This window comes from Sinocyclocheilus anshuiensis, unplaced genomic scaffold, assembly GCF_001515605.1.
Source record: "Sinocyclocheilus anshuiensis isolate Anshui unplaced genomic scaffold, SAMN03320099.WGS_v1.1 scaffold185, whole genome shotgun sequence".
Taxonomy (NCBI): domain Eukaryota; kingdom Metazoa; phylum Chordata; class Actinopteri; order Cypriniformes; family Cyprinidae; genus Sinocyclocheilus; species Sinocyclocheilus anshuiensis.
Genome location: NW_015539887.1, coordinates 2,800,374 through 2,816,407, shown reverse-complemented (window position 1 = coordinate 2,816,407; position 16,034 = coordinate 2,800,374). Strand labels below are relative to the sequence as shown.

Sequence of the window (16,034 nt, the reverse complement as noted above, 5' to 3'; positions counted from 1 at the left end):
TCAACACATGGCTTAAGACTGCTGAGTGCTAGTAGTTTTAGTACATATAAAGTGTTTTGGGTAGTAATGAGCTTCAGATGTAGCCGCTGTACACCTGCTTATGTGTTGTGTTCAGTACCTTCCAAAGGATGAATACTAAGAGTGCAAGAAGCAGCAGTCCTCCAATGATGCTGCCAATCAGAATCCAGAGAGAGATTGGAATCGAACGCCCCTTCAGCACTTCCAAAACCGTCTATATATACAGAGACAGAAAGAGAGTTTATAGTACAAAACTCTGGATTTGTAGGAAAGTTTTCAAGTCATTTCAAGTTTGATTTTGATGTAACAAAGCAGCATTTTCTAAGTGGGTGAGTTGTGTACTTACTTTTTAATTAGTACAGTAGGCTACCCATTAACACCATTATTTATTCATTAAGATTTGCCAATGTAGAGCAACAGGCAGGATTTATCATGTGAACGTAATAGGCCAATCATAGAACGGTTGAGGCTTTATCTCCTCTCATGCGACTTTTCCTCATTCATTCTCAATTAACAATTTCATAGTGTTTGCATTGTTTTATTTTTGTACTGAGGATTACATATTACAGTGGCATTCAAAAGTTTAAAACCTCAGGTAAAAAATGTACATAAATAAATACATAAATGGATGAACGAATGAACAATTTCTTAGTCACTAATCAAGTAAAGTAAATTTACAGTTGTAAATTCAAGTTTTCACTCAAATTGTCATGCTAACAATATTTGTGCTGAGAAAAGTAAAACAGAAACTTTTCATCAAATTAAAATAAAATAAACAGCTTCTAGGTCACTAATTAAATAAGTGAATGTGAGATTTTGTGAATTGAAATTTTCACTCAAATTGTCATGCTAACAATATAATTTGTGATGAACAAAAAAGCAAAACAGAAACATTTCAAAAGCAGTCTCACAATTTTGGACCCCACTGTGTAACAGTCTGGAAGCCTGCAACCTTTAGCTAAAAAGCTAACGGCTAATGCTAATGCAATGCGCAGGAAAGGAGACCAGAGGCCGTTTTTTTTAATGGATGTCAATGGAGGAGAGGCTTCGCTACACTGAATAAACTGCTTTTTTGAGGAAACAGCTCATCATTTAATGCCTGTCAGCTAAACTTCAAACATGTTTTACACTAAACAATAGTTTTTGATTGAACAATTTTTTAGAGTTTACCACAAAAAAATCGATTTATAGGAGCAGTCGCTGACTTTTTGCGACAGGTGGGATTCAGTTTACAGCACTTCTCATTTCCTATGGTATCTGTAAACGGCGATTGAGTGTCGCACAACTCTGACTGAAATTCAATGACGTCAAGGCTATAATGTGATTGGTTATCAAGGCACACGTGATCCAAGTTGACCTTTACGTTTTCTCCACGACATTACGAGATACCAACTTGTAAAAAGCGTTCACGTCCTCGTAGAACTCGTAATTGCAACTTGTGAACTGGGACTTTTCTGAGAGCTACATCTTGTACTACCTGACCACCTCAGATGTTTAGGCATTGATAGTGCAGAAGGAAGAAGAATACAGATCCTCTCATCTCTCAATAGTGAGACAATCTCTGGTTTCTAGTGAGTCTGAAGACCTTGATTGGCTGGTTCAGGTGTGTTTAATTAGGGTTGGAACTACATTTTGCCAGACAGTGGCCCTCCAGGAACAGGTTTGGACATCCCTGGTTTATGAGTTTGTGTCCTGTCAGTTTTCTCACCTCCCTCAAGAGGGCAGCATTTCCCACTATAATCAGACTGGACTCCCGAGCAGACAGCTGGTAAGAGCCCACTATTGTCACTGCTTTAAACTTGGCCTGACAGAAGCACACAGTAGTCAGAGGTTAGAGACTGAAACACAAACACATCCCAGTAAATACATCTGACCTCTGTAGCCATTTGCCTGTGTGGAATAAAAGAGAGAGATGTCACCTGTCTGAAGAAGTTGTCATGTATCCTCCTGGTGATGCGAATCAAGGCTGTCTGTCCATTCAATAGCTGCTGGATGTGACACACAACCTCCACACACCATGAGGAAGTGCAGTTCTAAATATGAAAACAAAATGATATTATAGTATAAGATCATTTACTGCAGTAGATTAAATTAGCGATCTACTGGTTATTTTTTACATATAGAATCATTTCATGCAGCCCCTGATGGTGGTTTCGGTCCCTGATCATTTGGGTCAGGGTTTTCAAACTAGTGTTTACAAGGAGGTGCTAGGGAGTCTGTGGAAATGTTTGGAGAAAAGCTATTAAAAAAGTAAAAAAAGTAAATAATTAATAAAATGAATATTACAATAAATAAATAATAAAATATGATTAAAATAAAGAAAAATGGATTCAAATAAGTGAAAACATGAGTTAATAAATACATTGAAATCAGATTAAAAGAAATAAGTAAATTATTTAGTAAATAAATGAATACAAATAAAATGTATATAAAATGTAAAATATATATTTATAATATTTATTTGTCATAAATTGTGTCTTTATACAAAAAACTATATACAGTAGATGCATTTTGAATTTTAGTATCAGTATCCCTCTCTAGTTTGGGCCTCTTCTGCTGCTTTCATTCTCATAGATATGCAGCCAAAACTCTCTGAATCATTCCAGTTTGTTTTCATTTGATTTTCTCCTCCACCCAAATACTTAACAGGAATTTTGTCCTACTTTTCAACAAGACAAAAAGAGGTTGACAGCTCTAGAATTTGATGGCGATTTGACGGCAAAGAATAATGTCTACCCTTACGAAAAAGAAGTTTATTCAAGTGTGCTATTAGTATACTTCTTTTAAACTAAAAAATAGGAAAGTATACTTTCAGTCTAATTTTATGTACGTCTCAGACATGGGCTTTATGTACTTCTCAGAAATATACTTAAAATGACATTTAAGTATACTTGACTTATACTTAGAAAACATCTAAATATATTTGAGCTATACTTGTGCTCCGAGAATCCGTGTTTTCATTGTTATACGGTAGGGGGCGCTAGTAGACATCTTCTGTACAGAATTTCCAAAAAAAAAAACACAAGTGAAGAAGAAACCGAAACAACAGATGCTTCCACATGTATTCTAACATGATCATCAGACATAAAACAGCATCAAAACTGTGTAACATTATGGAATAAAATGTCGACCCATGAAGAGGTAATAATGATTGTCAAGCTTTGGGGTGTTGATCGACTCCATCTACGTTTTGATTATCACTCTAAATCCAATTAATAGTCATTTTTCATCTTTTTGTTCAAAATCTTGTTAATTTCTTTATTTTTAAAATGTTTCATTTATAAAACTTACCCACATTCAAGTGTTTAAAAAAAGAATGCATGAAGCTAGAATAAAATGTTTTTGTTTACAAGCAGATACCCTGTTCTTTTGATGTTTTGTATGTTCAGATATTCATAACAAAATATATACAAATTAATACCTAAATAGGGACATAGTAGTATACTTAAAGTATGATGTAAAGTTCACTTAAAGAAAACTTTCGAGTATACTTGCAGTATAAAACTACTAAACTAGTAGTTTACTGAGACTATACTTCAAAGTGTACTAAAAATGTTACAAGTATTTAATTAGTAAACTATCAGAATACCTACAAGTTCACTTTTAGTATAGTTGCAGTACAAACTAAAAACATAGATGTAAACTAGTTGTGTACTAAAAGTTTACTACTGTTATACTAAAAGTATACTTAAAAGTATACTTTTATATACTAGAAAGTGGGCCAATTTAGTCCCAAGGAGTATTGAAATAGTACACTTACAAGTATACTACTAGTACACTGATATTTGTATAATTACTACATAAAGTATACTTAAAAAATATACTTGAACTTTACTTAAGTATACTTAATAAAATAAACTTGAAGTATACTATTTTTTGGTAAGGGTATTCAGAGACAGCAAGTTGTTAATTGCAAGTGAGTTCCAAATAAAATCAAATTAAATCAACAAATCAAAATTCAGTTTAACGTAATGAATTTACTTCAGTTACAGAATGCAGTTGTCAATTTCCCGTCAGTGAACATAACATCTGTATTCTCACCAATAGTTCCGTTTTCTTCATGTCTTCTGGGTGAAGTGGACGCACATCTCTCTGGCTGGACTTTAACTTGGATAGATCACCGACTATACTGCAGTTCACACCTGAAGACTACAAATAAACAGAAAAAACACCAACAACTACATGAACACGAAGATGCATGTGAATTACAGTAAGACTGTATAAATGCATACACATGATACTAACATTATGGGAGAAAGCATCAACCACAGTCGCAAAAACTCTGTCTCCTGAAGCCACGGCGGGCAAATTGACAGTCAGCTCCAGATTACTGATGGCGTAACAGCCCAGATTCTGCACCTGATATCAAAAACGTGTACTCAGAAGCTTTCTGATTTTTTAAACATAAACCAATGAGCCTATCAGGTTTACTTTGACCCACCCTGAAATGTGTGTAGAACTCGGGTCCTGTCCCCTCAGACACGGTTCTGGTTGGGTGGACCTCATAGCGGTTTAGGTTGGAGTCACTGTAGTGAATTAAGCCGAAATAAGACAACCACATATGCATACTGTACACTGAACTTCCATGCATTTTAAGGTTGTAAAAGGGAAAGTGATGTTGGGAACTAACCTTGTGATGAAGAGATCTGGTTCATACTGTACAATACTCTGTAACTGTACACTGTTGTCCGAAAGTGTGCCTTCACTCTCCACACTGTCACTGTGGCAACACACATACACACATTTAATATACATTTTTCAACACGTTTATTTACTTGTTGTGTTAGGTTAAAATGACTATACTGCAGTTCACACCTGAAGTATAGTTTACTTGACTTCATCATCATCCTTCTCTTTCTAGCTTGTACTTATTTGAACAATGTCTAGAAACTTGGTATTACAAGCACTTCCTGTATCTGTTTGCCTCTTTAAGAAGAATCGCTTTATGTATCCCCAAATTGTAAGTCGCTTTGGATAAAAGCGTCTGCAAAATGACTAAATGTAAATGTAAATGCATCTTCCAAAAAATGTAATTATTTAAAATAAATGGCCATGACATCCTTGGCCAGTACCATTTGCTAATGGTTTAAGTTGTGTGTGTGTGTGTGTGTGTGTGTGTGTGTGTGTGTGTGTGTGTGTGTACCTTGAAGCAAAAAGCTTCATCTGGACCTTACTGATGAGAGACGTACAACTGAACTCAAATTCCAACATGAAGTTCACCTGAGAAAAACGAGGCAGTTGGGAGAATCACTGGTCAGTGAACCCAAACGGCTCAGTGACTGTTTCAATGAATTATGATGACAAACCTTCATCCTTTCAGAGGCTTACCTTCGACTGAGAGCGGAACACTGGATAACTGACATTACAGGAGTGACTGTTTGAGCTTAGAGCCGTACATTCAATCTTAAACTGGGCATCTTCCTATAGAGAAAGAAAGAGACAAAAATGAGGCAGAAAGAGAAATGAAGCAGCAAGTAGTGTGATTCATGAAACTGGAATATACTGTACTTTTGTATAAATTATGTGTATAAATAAGAATTTTCTTTAAATACTTTACCATTCTAATGTTTTTTTTTTTTTTTAAGAAATCTAATGCTCATCAAGGCTGCATTTATTTGATCAAAAATACAGGAAAAAGTAATATTGTGAAATATTATTACAATTTAAAATAACTTTTTATATTTTAAAATGTATTTTATTCATGTAATGTCAAAGCTGAATATTCAGGAGTCATTACTCCAGTCTTTAGTGTCACATGAACCTTCAGAAATTATTCTAATATGCTGATTTGGTGATCAAGAAACATTTTTTTTGTTTGTTGAAATTAGGTGTGCTGCTTAATATTTTTGTGGAAACCATGATACATTTTTTTTTTCAGAATTCCTTGATAAATAGAACGTTCAGAAGAACAGCATTTATTTGAAAAATCTGACCTCAAAATATTAAATGGTAGTGTATATTTTGTATACATAATTGTGACATTTATTAGTAAAGTATCTACGATATTACTCATTTGGCCAAACAATCACACTGCCGTATTTAACACATGCTGGTGTGTTTGTACTAATATGCATTTATGTTTTTTTTAAAGGAGAGATTGTGTTGGTACCCGTATACTCAGACTGCTGAAGTGCAGGTTTTTAGAGTAATGAAGAGTGAGGCTAGTGTTATAGGCGTTTTCTAGCCGGTTTCGTAGCTGTACTTCTACTGCAAGTCGTCGCCGAGGGCTGCGTATAACATATGGTTGCTCCCTGCAAGAACAGATAAGAGCAAGATTGACGTTACATTACCATAACACATGCTTTTTCAATCACGGTTTCAGGTTTAGTAGTCACTGAACTGGTTAACTCTTTAAAAATGTTACTCTAAATATTTCTATTTTAACTATTAACATAGCACTAGGAGTTAAAGCAATTAGTTATGCCAATGGTCAACATGTTTGGACTAGTTGTGGATCATTAGGTGTGCTTATATACATGCCAACAGCAGGAGGACAATTTCTTTGTTACCTTGTTCCAGAAATGTCCATATGGGCCTGTAAAACCAGATCAGTTACACACACATCATCCTCCCCACAGTCTTTGAAGAATGGGATCTAAAGGCAATAAAAGAGATCAAACTTTGCGTTAGCCAACAGTATGAGGGGAAAACCCATTCATTTATATTCCTATTTTTCAATGGATAGGTCAACTGAATAGCACTCACAGACTTCTTGAATGTTGTCGGCCAGCCCTCATCTAGTACTGGGCTGCTCTCTGTGTCATTGATTTTGAAGCGCAAAGTGAAGCTGATGGGTCGGATGTAATCAGCTGTATCCTAGATATATAAAGGAAGACAGAAACAGAGAGAAGAACACTTTTACTTGAAAGCAATCAGTAAGTACTCATGTAATAAGAAGGATAATGTACAGTCCGTCAGCCATTAGGGCAAAACAACCCCTTTTTGCGATATCGACCAGGTAAATGTACATTATCCTTTACTTCATTGATTTTTAAGCCGTTTAGACTTACAAAGACATGAAATGGTAGCGTGTAGCACATGGTCTGGCCTACACGAACAGTGACGCCCATTAGGGTCTGCCGCTGGGAGTTGTAGTCAAACAGAGCACGAGCCAAGATCTTTCTGTCATCCAACATGGCCCCCATCTGCATATCTATACAAATAAACCGATATGGTGGTAGTTTAGTAAGTGTATGTAGTACAGCAATGGAAGAAAAGCTTTTTGGTTACATGACACTTTACCAAAATATGTGCCATAAGAGCCAGGAGAGCGAGACAGGGCCAGAAAGCAAACTGTGGCGTTAAGGCATGCGGAGTCTCGTCCAGCCCTGTGGCAGTTCTTCTGTATCACATTTATGGACTGTGGCTGGAAAGACAGGCTGTCGTTGATCTGCACTATACTGCGTGACCTGTAGAGTACAGAGAGAGGTCAGGAGTCAAGCGAAGTTGTTACCACGGCTCATTCAAAACGTGACTTTACTACTGTTTGACACACAATTTAAAGTGACGAATTGGTGACTATGATGGCAGTGTTTAGATGATGCATAAAAACACAAGACTGTAATGAGGCATAGAGTACTTCAGTAGGACGGCAGTGCCCTGTGCTCCCACAGCAAGATCCAGTAACTCATCCCCATCCAGATCCATCAGAGCGCTCAGGCTACGGCCAAAATACTGCAGCCCTGCAGAGAGAGAGGAGCCTGGGATACGCTACAAAGAGAAAAAGAGAGCTTTATTAGTATGTGAAGTATAAATTACAGGTATAATGGGGTCTAAAAGTTAAAGGCCATCAAAAAAAGTGGTCACCCTAGTAAAAATGTAATATATTTAAAATACTAAGTATAGTCTCAAAACTATTAACATATTTACTGACTTATCGCTCGAGACTTACTGATATAAAAATTATAATTAAACTTTATTTGGAGTACTACTTGTGCACAATGCACATTTCTTAATATTAAGCCTAAAATGAGTTTTAATGTCATGATGAGGATTGTATGATTTTTGAATAATAGCAGTAATATCAGTCACAAAGTGGTGTACCTAAAGTATACTTGCAATAGTTGCACTTTAGCACAATCACTAGTTTAAAAGTGGTCACTAGTTTTACAGTCAGTTGGTGTCAGTAAGTTTTTTTTAAAGAAATTAATTATTTTATTCAGCAAGGATGCAATAATTTGACCGAAAGTTAGTAAAAGTTAGTGAAAACATGTACTGTTAAAGAAAGTTTTCGTTTTCAAATAAATACTGTACTTTTGAACCTTTGTAACTATTCATTAAAGAATCCTGAAAAATATATCACAGTTTACGTAAAAATTAAGCAGCACAACTGTTCTTTTTGTTTTTTTTACATGATAATAATAAGAAATGTTTCTTGAGCACAAAATCAGCATATTAGAATTATTTCGGAAGGATCATGTGACACTGAAGACTGAAGTGCTGCTAAAAAAATCAGCTTTGCCATCAGGAATAAATTACATTTTAAAAATATATATATAAAAAAGAAATCAATATTTCACAATATTACTGTGTTTTACCATATTTTTGATCAAATAAATGCAACCTTGTTTTTCAAAAATGTCAAAAAATGTTCAACAACAAAAAAAAACCTTACCCTTACCCAAATTTTTGAACAGTAGTGTACATTCTCAAAACTGAATACAATTGAATATAATTAATTTTTTTGTACATTTTGTAAAGTTCAATAAAAAAATCTATTAAAATTACTACTAAACATATTTCTTCATTTTCATCACAACATATTTTAATATATATAAAATATATATATATTTATTTAGCATTTCTTTTTTTGTGATGTCTACAGATTGTCTGGTCTTATATTTACTTGTTTATACTGAGGTATGATGTAGTATTCGTCGCCGTGGTAGATGTAAAGAGCTCCCTGGTGGTCATCCTCTAGCGGAGCTCCCACGAGCAGGTCAGCGTATCCGTCATGGTTAAGGTCAGGGGCTACGGCCATAGCATAACCAAAGCGTGCATCCTGTGCTTTCTTCTGAGAATGTAGTGTACCATTAGGAGCAAAACCATCCTTGTAGAGAGACAGACAGACATAGAGTCAGAAACAGAGACATTTCAAATGGCATATATTTAAGTCTAGAAGAATATGTTGTTTAGCGTGATAGATTGAATCTCTCACATATACATCACACAAACAGTAGTGCCACTGTGGTTCTCACCCCATCCAGACAGTAGACATAGACTTTGCCTGTTTCTTTGTTTCCTGCTCCCAGGAACATGGGAGCAGCTATGAGCAGGATGTCTGTTATTCCGTCCTGATCCACATCCACCACGCACACCTCACTGCCAAAATATGAGCCAATCTGCAGAGAGAGAATAAAGATGTTAAGCAATCTGAAGGTTCCCACACTTTTTAACCAATGTCATTAGGGAAATAAGTCTATAAATTTGATGTTATGACTGATAAATGACCAATGCTGCAAAAATATACACTAATCCGTTCAAAAGTCAGTCAGTCAGTAAGTATATACATGCACATAGATCTCCATACAAATATACATATACATACATACATACATACATACATATACATATACACAGTATGGATCAATACTGATAAATATGAATATGAATAAGAACAAATAGCCTACACTGTCTATGTTAAGAATGAAAGAAAAATCCCCTTTTTAGACTGGTTCTATAATGAATCACTCAAACTGATATGTGAATGCATTTGAATGATTCAATGAAAAGAACTGACTCAGAACAACAAATCTTTTACAAAAGGAAGTATGCAAGCAGGTTTTACTCTATTAAAACTCTAAACAAAAGCAATACCTAGCTGACTAAATATATTAGGGCAGATCATGACTAGAAAAATGTACATTCATTATAGAAATGTTTAAGATTGTATTAATTTCTGTGAATTTTCCTGGCCTAGAAAAGCAATTAAAAATCCCCTTATTTATTCAGGTTTTCCATGACTGTGGGAACCCCGAACCTCTGGATTTTGTTCTAAGTATCACTTTGGTTTTAGGAGCGGTCTGAGAAAATTAAACCTGTTTGATTTTGTTTAGAAAGAAGTAAGAAATAGTAAGAAAGATTATTTAGTAAGAAAATAAACTCATTAATTGTAATAGAGCAGGAATGCGGTGTGAAAGAAGGACTGAGAGAGGAAAAGCAATACAAAAATCAGCTGAGAAAAGAAGCATAATGCAAAACTGAAAGAATTTGACTTCACACAAGGGTTTGATGGAAATCTCATTTGTGGATCAGAGACCGAGTGTGTGAGAGTGGAGGGTGTCAGTATAAATAAATATAAGAATGAAGGAGAAATCTCCACCTGTTCTCCATTTAGGGCTTGTGTGATTATGACATCGCCTTCAGGGGTGAGGTCAAACAGGATGACCTTTCCTTTGTGCTTGAATCTAGGTGCACCAGCAACATACAACCTCCTCCAGTCACCTACAATCACTGATGACACTGTGTAACCTGCAGAAGTTCACACGTCCACATCTAAGCATTAGTAAATAGCCGTAAATGTTATGTTAACATACAAACTTGAAGAATTATTTATTTGATGGTTGGTTTCACGAAGTAAAATGTTACCTAAGTAGGCTGCGTGATTCTTCAGCTCCAATGGGAACTCTTTCTCGAAGGCCTCTCTCGAGGGCTTGAGCTGCCCTTCTTTGCTCTCCTTCAGGACGCCTCCCTCCCAGTCATATGCACCCACCATGCCAAACAAAATGCCATCCTACAGTATGGTCCAAAATAATATAGCTCTTTACTACAGCATGATTGCATGTTTTAGGCCATCTATTGTACATATAGTATATCTCAGTTTATAATTACACATATTTAAATAGGCACAACTGCATGTGAACATAAAGTACATTGAAACTCACATCTAAAATGTGTGTTGAAAAACCAATCTGAGACATCTCCATGAGAAAGGCACTTTCATTGTATCCCAGGGTCCCTGCAACAGCACACATTGACATTGCATTACACACTTTAAATGAATACACATACAAGTGCTGCAATCAAATTACAATGTAAATGTCATTTATAACAATAAACTTTTCCCACTACCCTTCAAATGTTTGGGGTCAGATTATAATTTTTTTTATTAATACTTTTATTCAACGAGGACACTTTTAATGTGTTCAAAAAACAAGACATTTATAATGTTACGAAATATTTCTATTTCAAATAGATGCTGATCTTTTGAACTTTCTATTCATCAGGGAATCTGTTTTCAACTGTGATACTAAGAAATGTTTCTTGAACAACAACACAGCGTATTAGAATGCTTTCTGTAGGAATATGTGTCATTGAGCACTGGAGTAATAGCTGCTCAAAAATTCAGCGTTTTCATCACAGGAATAAATTACATGATAAAATGCATTCAATTACAAACCAGTTATTTTTAATTGCAATAATATTTCACATTATTACTGCATTTTTCATCAAATAAATGCAGTCTTCTTGGTGAGCATAAGAGACTTCTTTCAAAAACATCTTACCAGCCCCACATTTAACGTAATTGTGTAAAAATCCGCTGAGCTGGAGCATTAAAGTTCAAGAAAAAGTACACTCATTATATCTTGGTTAACCAATGCACCTTTCTTACTGTGCAAAAACTAAATAAAAATAAAACATATCCTGAAAAGTGGAAAATGTATAAAACAGGATCAGTTATCATTATCAATGGCAGTACAACATGTTTAGACTGCACAATATACAGTAGGCTACATAAAATGTGAATTCCAGTTAGTGCACAGCATTGGCTAATCATATTTCTTTCTGTGCTTCTAACCTATGTATCCTGTGAATGCACAGCTGTGCCCACTTTAAGGTCATTCATCTCCTCCCTTCCATCCTTCCTGCCTGGCTTTCCTCAGAATCAAGACGGCACAAGCGTCACACCCTGTTCTTACAGGAATGACTTTCCTGAAGTGATATCTTGATTTTTTTTTTATGATGTCCATGCATTTTTGGGTAAAATGTTGCTTGTCTTGAAACATACTCATTCCTAAAATAAAAGTTTAATTGGCACTTCATATCTAAAAAGTATCATTCATATTAAATATTAATTTAATAAATGTTGCTTGGTCTGACATGTTTTGTATTTGCATACGTTTTCAAGTTTGGTTCAAGTGTCCAAATATGTTGAAAAAACATCATCAACATCCTCAAAGGCAAATCTGATTTTCTGTTCTTTTTAGGACAAAGAAGCACACTTGCTCTTCAAGGGAAGAAAATCTTTTTTTTTTATGGTCATTAAGGATGAATGTTCTTCCTCTTACCCTCTAGACTAAAAATGCGATCCCCCAATGCATCTACAATGTCATTTAGAGCAGCCTCATCCGTCACATTGAAGAAGTATTTCTCATCGGGGTCACTGGCAATGTACTTAATCTCATTAATAAAGGTCTCTGGATCTTGCCGTCTGCGGATGTAGTGACCTAATACCTGTGAAAGAGAGAGCAAATTGTTTCAAGTATACACTGATCGTAAATTAATCGGAAATGCTGATTACTCAGGCTTTTGTTCACTAGTCTTGTTTGAGACAAGTCAGATAGTAGAAGAAGAACAATAACAACATAGATTTTCTCATCAAGGGAGCCAACACCTCCTCCATTCCATTAGAGTGAAAGCAGATGATCTGATAGATCAATCAATGATGGGATACAGGACTCAGAGGAAACTCATCCTAGAAACACCTACGCAGAGGAAACAGAGAGAATATCACTCATAGTCACTGGCAACACACCACTAATGACAAGCCCTGAAAACCATCGGTGCCAGGCCATGAGTTCACTCTCCACTGACATGCACCTATGTCCCTAAAATTTCCCAGACTTCAGCTGGTTGGATATGATGACTGGATAAACTACTTCCAGTCAACATGAGAAATATGGGTCAAAAGTTTTGTCCAGTCATAGTTATTTGTCCTCATCTTTCAAATTTATGAAGATCTGGATCCACAATCCCTTAAAGCCTTCTACAGACTGCACGATTTTAGCTTTCCTATAAGATCATTGCAAATCACACTGTGCGACATGGATCTAAAAAACATGGGTGCGACATGCATGTAAGACTGTATGATGATGGCACCTACTGACTCGTACGCTACGATGCACGTTTCTATTGAAGAATAAAACGTCATTACCATGTGCTAGTGGTAAACAAAAAGAGCATGATGAATCACACTTTGGCAGTTGTAGTTTTTATGTGTGCGGGAAAAAAGTGGAAGCGCCGAAAGAGGAAGGGATAAGAGCTTAAAGTAAGCAGTTATATGTTTTAGCGCCATGTCGTGTTGATTTCATATCGCATTTTTATTGGCTGGTCAGTAAACGTGGGTCATAGTGCATTGATCATGCTGAATTTCTGACACTGTCAGAAAATTATCGTAGGTTTTATGTTTGGTCGCAAGACCGGGACAACGGCCATCTTTGAACCTCTCTTACTGTATGACACAGGACCACCGATTAGAAGCCGCGATCACAGAAATCACCACAATGGTTTCACGATGCCAGTTTTTCATCAGGAACAGCCGAAAATCGTGCAGTGTGTCTCGGGCTTCAAAGCAATGGGAGTGGAATGTTCTCCAGGTGATCTATACTGAAAATGCGCAAATGAAAGAACACAAACAAAGCCATTGCATTTCCATAATAATGAACGCAATCAATCAAGAGCAGCGCAAGCAAGCAGAGCTGATGATAGTCAGGTACATCTACTAACAACATAGACGCAATTGGTTTCGGACATGTTTTTTTGGGGCGTTAAATAATGGCGAAAATAGTAAACTGAAACGGAAACGGTAAACTGACTTCCACAGACTTAGACCTTATTTTGCGCCTTAAAGGGAAACTCCTACAAATGCATATGCACACCTTTGCCCTACACCTTTTCAATGCTATTTATTATTGCTATTTTGACTGCGTGTCTTTTCTTAAAGTAGTTTTTTTAATGCCTAAAGCGGCTTTGCACTGGCGCAAGTTATTAGTAAATCGTGCCCCAAATCTTACAATTAGGGATGCAACGGTATGAAAATTTCTTATCACGATTATAGTGACCAAAATGATCACGGTTATCATTATTATCACGGTATTGTTAAAATGAGCTGGAAATGTTCAAAAAGTACTGACACACAAAATAATTTCACCAAGTTTTACATTTAAAATCAACAAACAACATTTCTCAGTTGGTCACACCAGCACATAATTTGGTCGCAATATTTTTAGGGATTAATCAATGCATGCTGATGAGCTTTTATCATAGTTTATAGTTATATGAAAACGAAAGTGGTTAACAGTCAACCCCTTCTTTTTCATCAGTATTATTTGTGATTTGAATTTTGTGAACAGGGAGTTTCTCTTTAGCTGTGTTATAAGCCGGGCTTCGGATGCTTTCACTTGAAATGAATTCGCGATCTTAGTGTCACGTTTTACAAGAAAAGATAATTGTCATGCAGCGCTTATGAGTTAAACAATGCGGTGGTCGCGCCAGTGCGACCGCACACAAAATTTAGTCGCACGGGCAGAAAAAATGATCGCAAAATGCGGCCATTTGGTCGCACTCTGGAGCCCTGTGCAGTACAGTATTTATTTATCCTCAGTTGTTCAAATCGCGGTAATCGAATACGGTTATAGTGATAATTAAAATATGAAATGGTAATACTAACCGTGGGGTATTTTATCACGATTTATCGTCAAACCGGTAATCGTTACATCCCTACTTACAATATGACTTTATATCTCAAAATGTGACAAAATAACTTGCAATGCAACTTTACCTCTTGCAGTTTACCGTTTTAAGAGCCCTCAAAATAATCTGCCACATTTACTGTATATTGGTCAGAGCCCACAGCCTCATGGAAAGTGCTATGTTCGAGTCCTGACTTGTGGTCCTTTCCTGAATCCTGATCCTGCTCCCCTCTTTCTCGTATCTATCCTGTCCTGTTCTCCTTTAGTGTGAGGTGTGATGATGAGATGATGGCTTGGCACCCTGGACAGAGAACTGAGGATTTCTTACTAGGTCTCATCTGAGACTGGGACAGATTCCTGCTCTCAAAAACAATCAACAATCAAGAGAGCAACTGGAAACTTTCCAAGCATGTTCCCAACTAGTACCAAGGTAGTCACCCACAGGAAGGTATTTGAGTTCATAAGCAATAATTAAGCAATCAAATCTACAATATTCAGTCTATTTTAGTTCATATCTGCCGTAATTTACAGTGGTAATTGTTGCACATTCCTAGTATCTTGTTCTGAACTCCCACCCATTTCCGCACCCACCGTGTTCACATTCCCAGCATCTCTATCCTGTAATGTCTAAAACATATCCTGGCTGCGCCAAACGACCAATACAGAAATTCATCTGAGGTTGTTTCTCTTCTCTCCCGTGAGTGTTTTACTTTTCCATCCGTTCCCTAGTTCTGTGCAGGAGGAAGAGAACGAGAAAGGAGAGAGGGAGAACATAAAACACATCAAAACATGAAAGCTATGCTTTGGCTGGGTGGGGCATTAAAACCAGCTGTCATAATTTTATTCCACAGTTCCCCAGAGGAGACGCAGAGAGACATATTACCCAGATGACTCTGCAAATCCGGACACCATTCTAGCACTGTTTGTCTAATAGAGCAAAACATGGGCTCATTCAGGAGCAGGTTTACACACAGTCCTGTACTTCCAATAAGTGGAGTACAGTAGAAATGTCAAATCACCAAGAACAGCAGTGAGAGGCAGTTAAAATTGAAAAGTAAATGACTTTCAGATGGTTTGACATTTATTCTGGTTCTTTTTAGTTCTTTCGACTCTTACTTGTGGTTAAGCTGCACTGTATAACCAATGGGCTTATATTACATTTTGTTAGAGATTGCACTGGGGAAAATTTAAAATGGCACCACTCTTTTTGATTATGCGCTGTCAATCTCTGCTGCTTATGGGAAAGGCTAAAACAGCACTAACCCTCTACCTGCACTGCCAAACAGTCAATGTTAAAGGGGTCATATGATGCGATTTCAAGTTTTC

The 16,034-nt window shown here is 36.4% G+C and overlaps 1 protein-coding gene across 1 annotated transcript in view; it reads right to left on the bottom strand.

Moving 5' to 3' along the window:
* The window catches only part of LOC107685574 (integrin alpha-10-like), a 41,771-nt gene that overhangs the window by 623 nt on the left and 25,114 nt on the right, over positions 1-16,034 (bottom strand). Inside the window, exons 9-29 of the mRNA XM_016482210.1 lie at positions 12,306-12,471; positions 10,902-10,975; positions 10,606-10,750; positions 10,340-10,488; positions 9,216-9,359; positions 8,864-9,067; positions 7,598-7,728; positions 7,261-7,427; positions 7,029-7,171; positions 6,724-6,834; positions 6,528-6,613; positions 6,128-6,269; positions 5,347-5,439; positions 5,162-5,238; positions 4,649-4,738; positions 4,460-4,544; positions 4,264-4,377; positions 4,060-4,167; positions 1,938-2,051; positions 1,727-1,822; positions 119-232 (exon numbers count right to left, since the gene is read on the bottom strand). Of these exons, the coding sequence (XP_016337696.1) occupies positions 119-232; positions 1,727-1,822; positions 1,938-2,051; positions 4,060-4,167; positions 4,264-4,377; positions 4,460-4,544; positions 4,649-4,738; positions 5,162-5,238; positions 5,347-5,439; positions 6,128-6,269; positions 6,528-6,613; positions 6,724-6,834; positions 7,029-7,171; positions 7,261-7,427; positions 7,598-7,728; positions 8,864-9,067; positions 9,216-9,359; positions 10,340-10,488; positions 10,606-10,750; positions 10,902-10,975; positions 12,306-12,471 (2,553 nt within the window). The remainder of the gene's footprint in view (positions 1-118; positions 233-1,726; positions 1,823-1,937; positions 2,052-4,059; positions 4,168-4,263; positions 4,378-4,459; positions 4,545-4,648; positions 4,739-5,161; positions 5,239-5,346; positions 5,440-6,127; positions 6,270-6,527; positions 6,614-6,723; positions 6,835-7,028; positions 7,172-7,260; positions 7,428-7,597; positions 7,729-8,863; positions 9,068-9,215; positions 9,360-10,339; positions 10,489-10,605; positions 10,751-10,901; positions 10,976-12,305; positions 12,472-16,034) is intronic.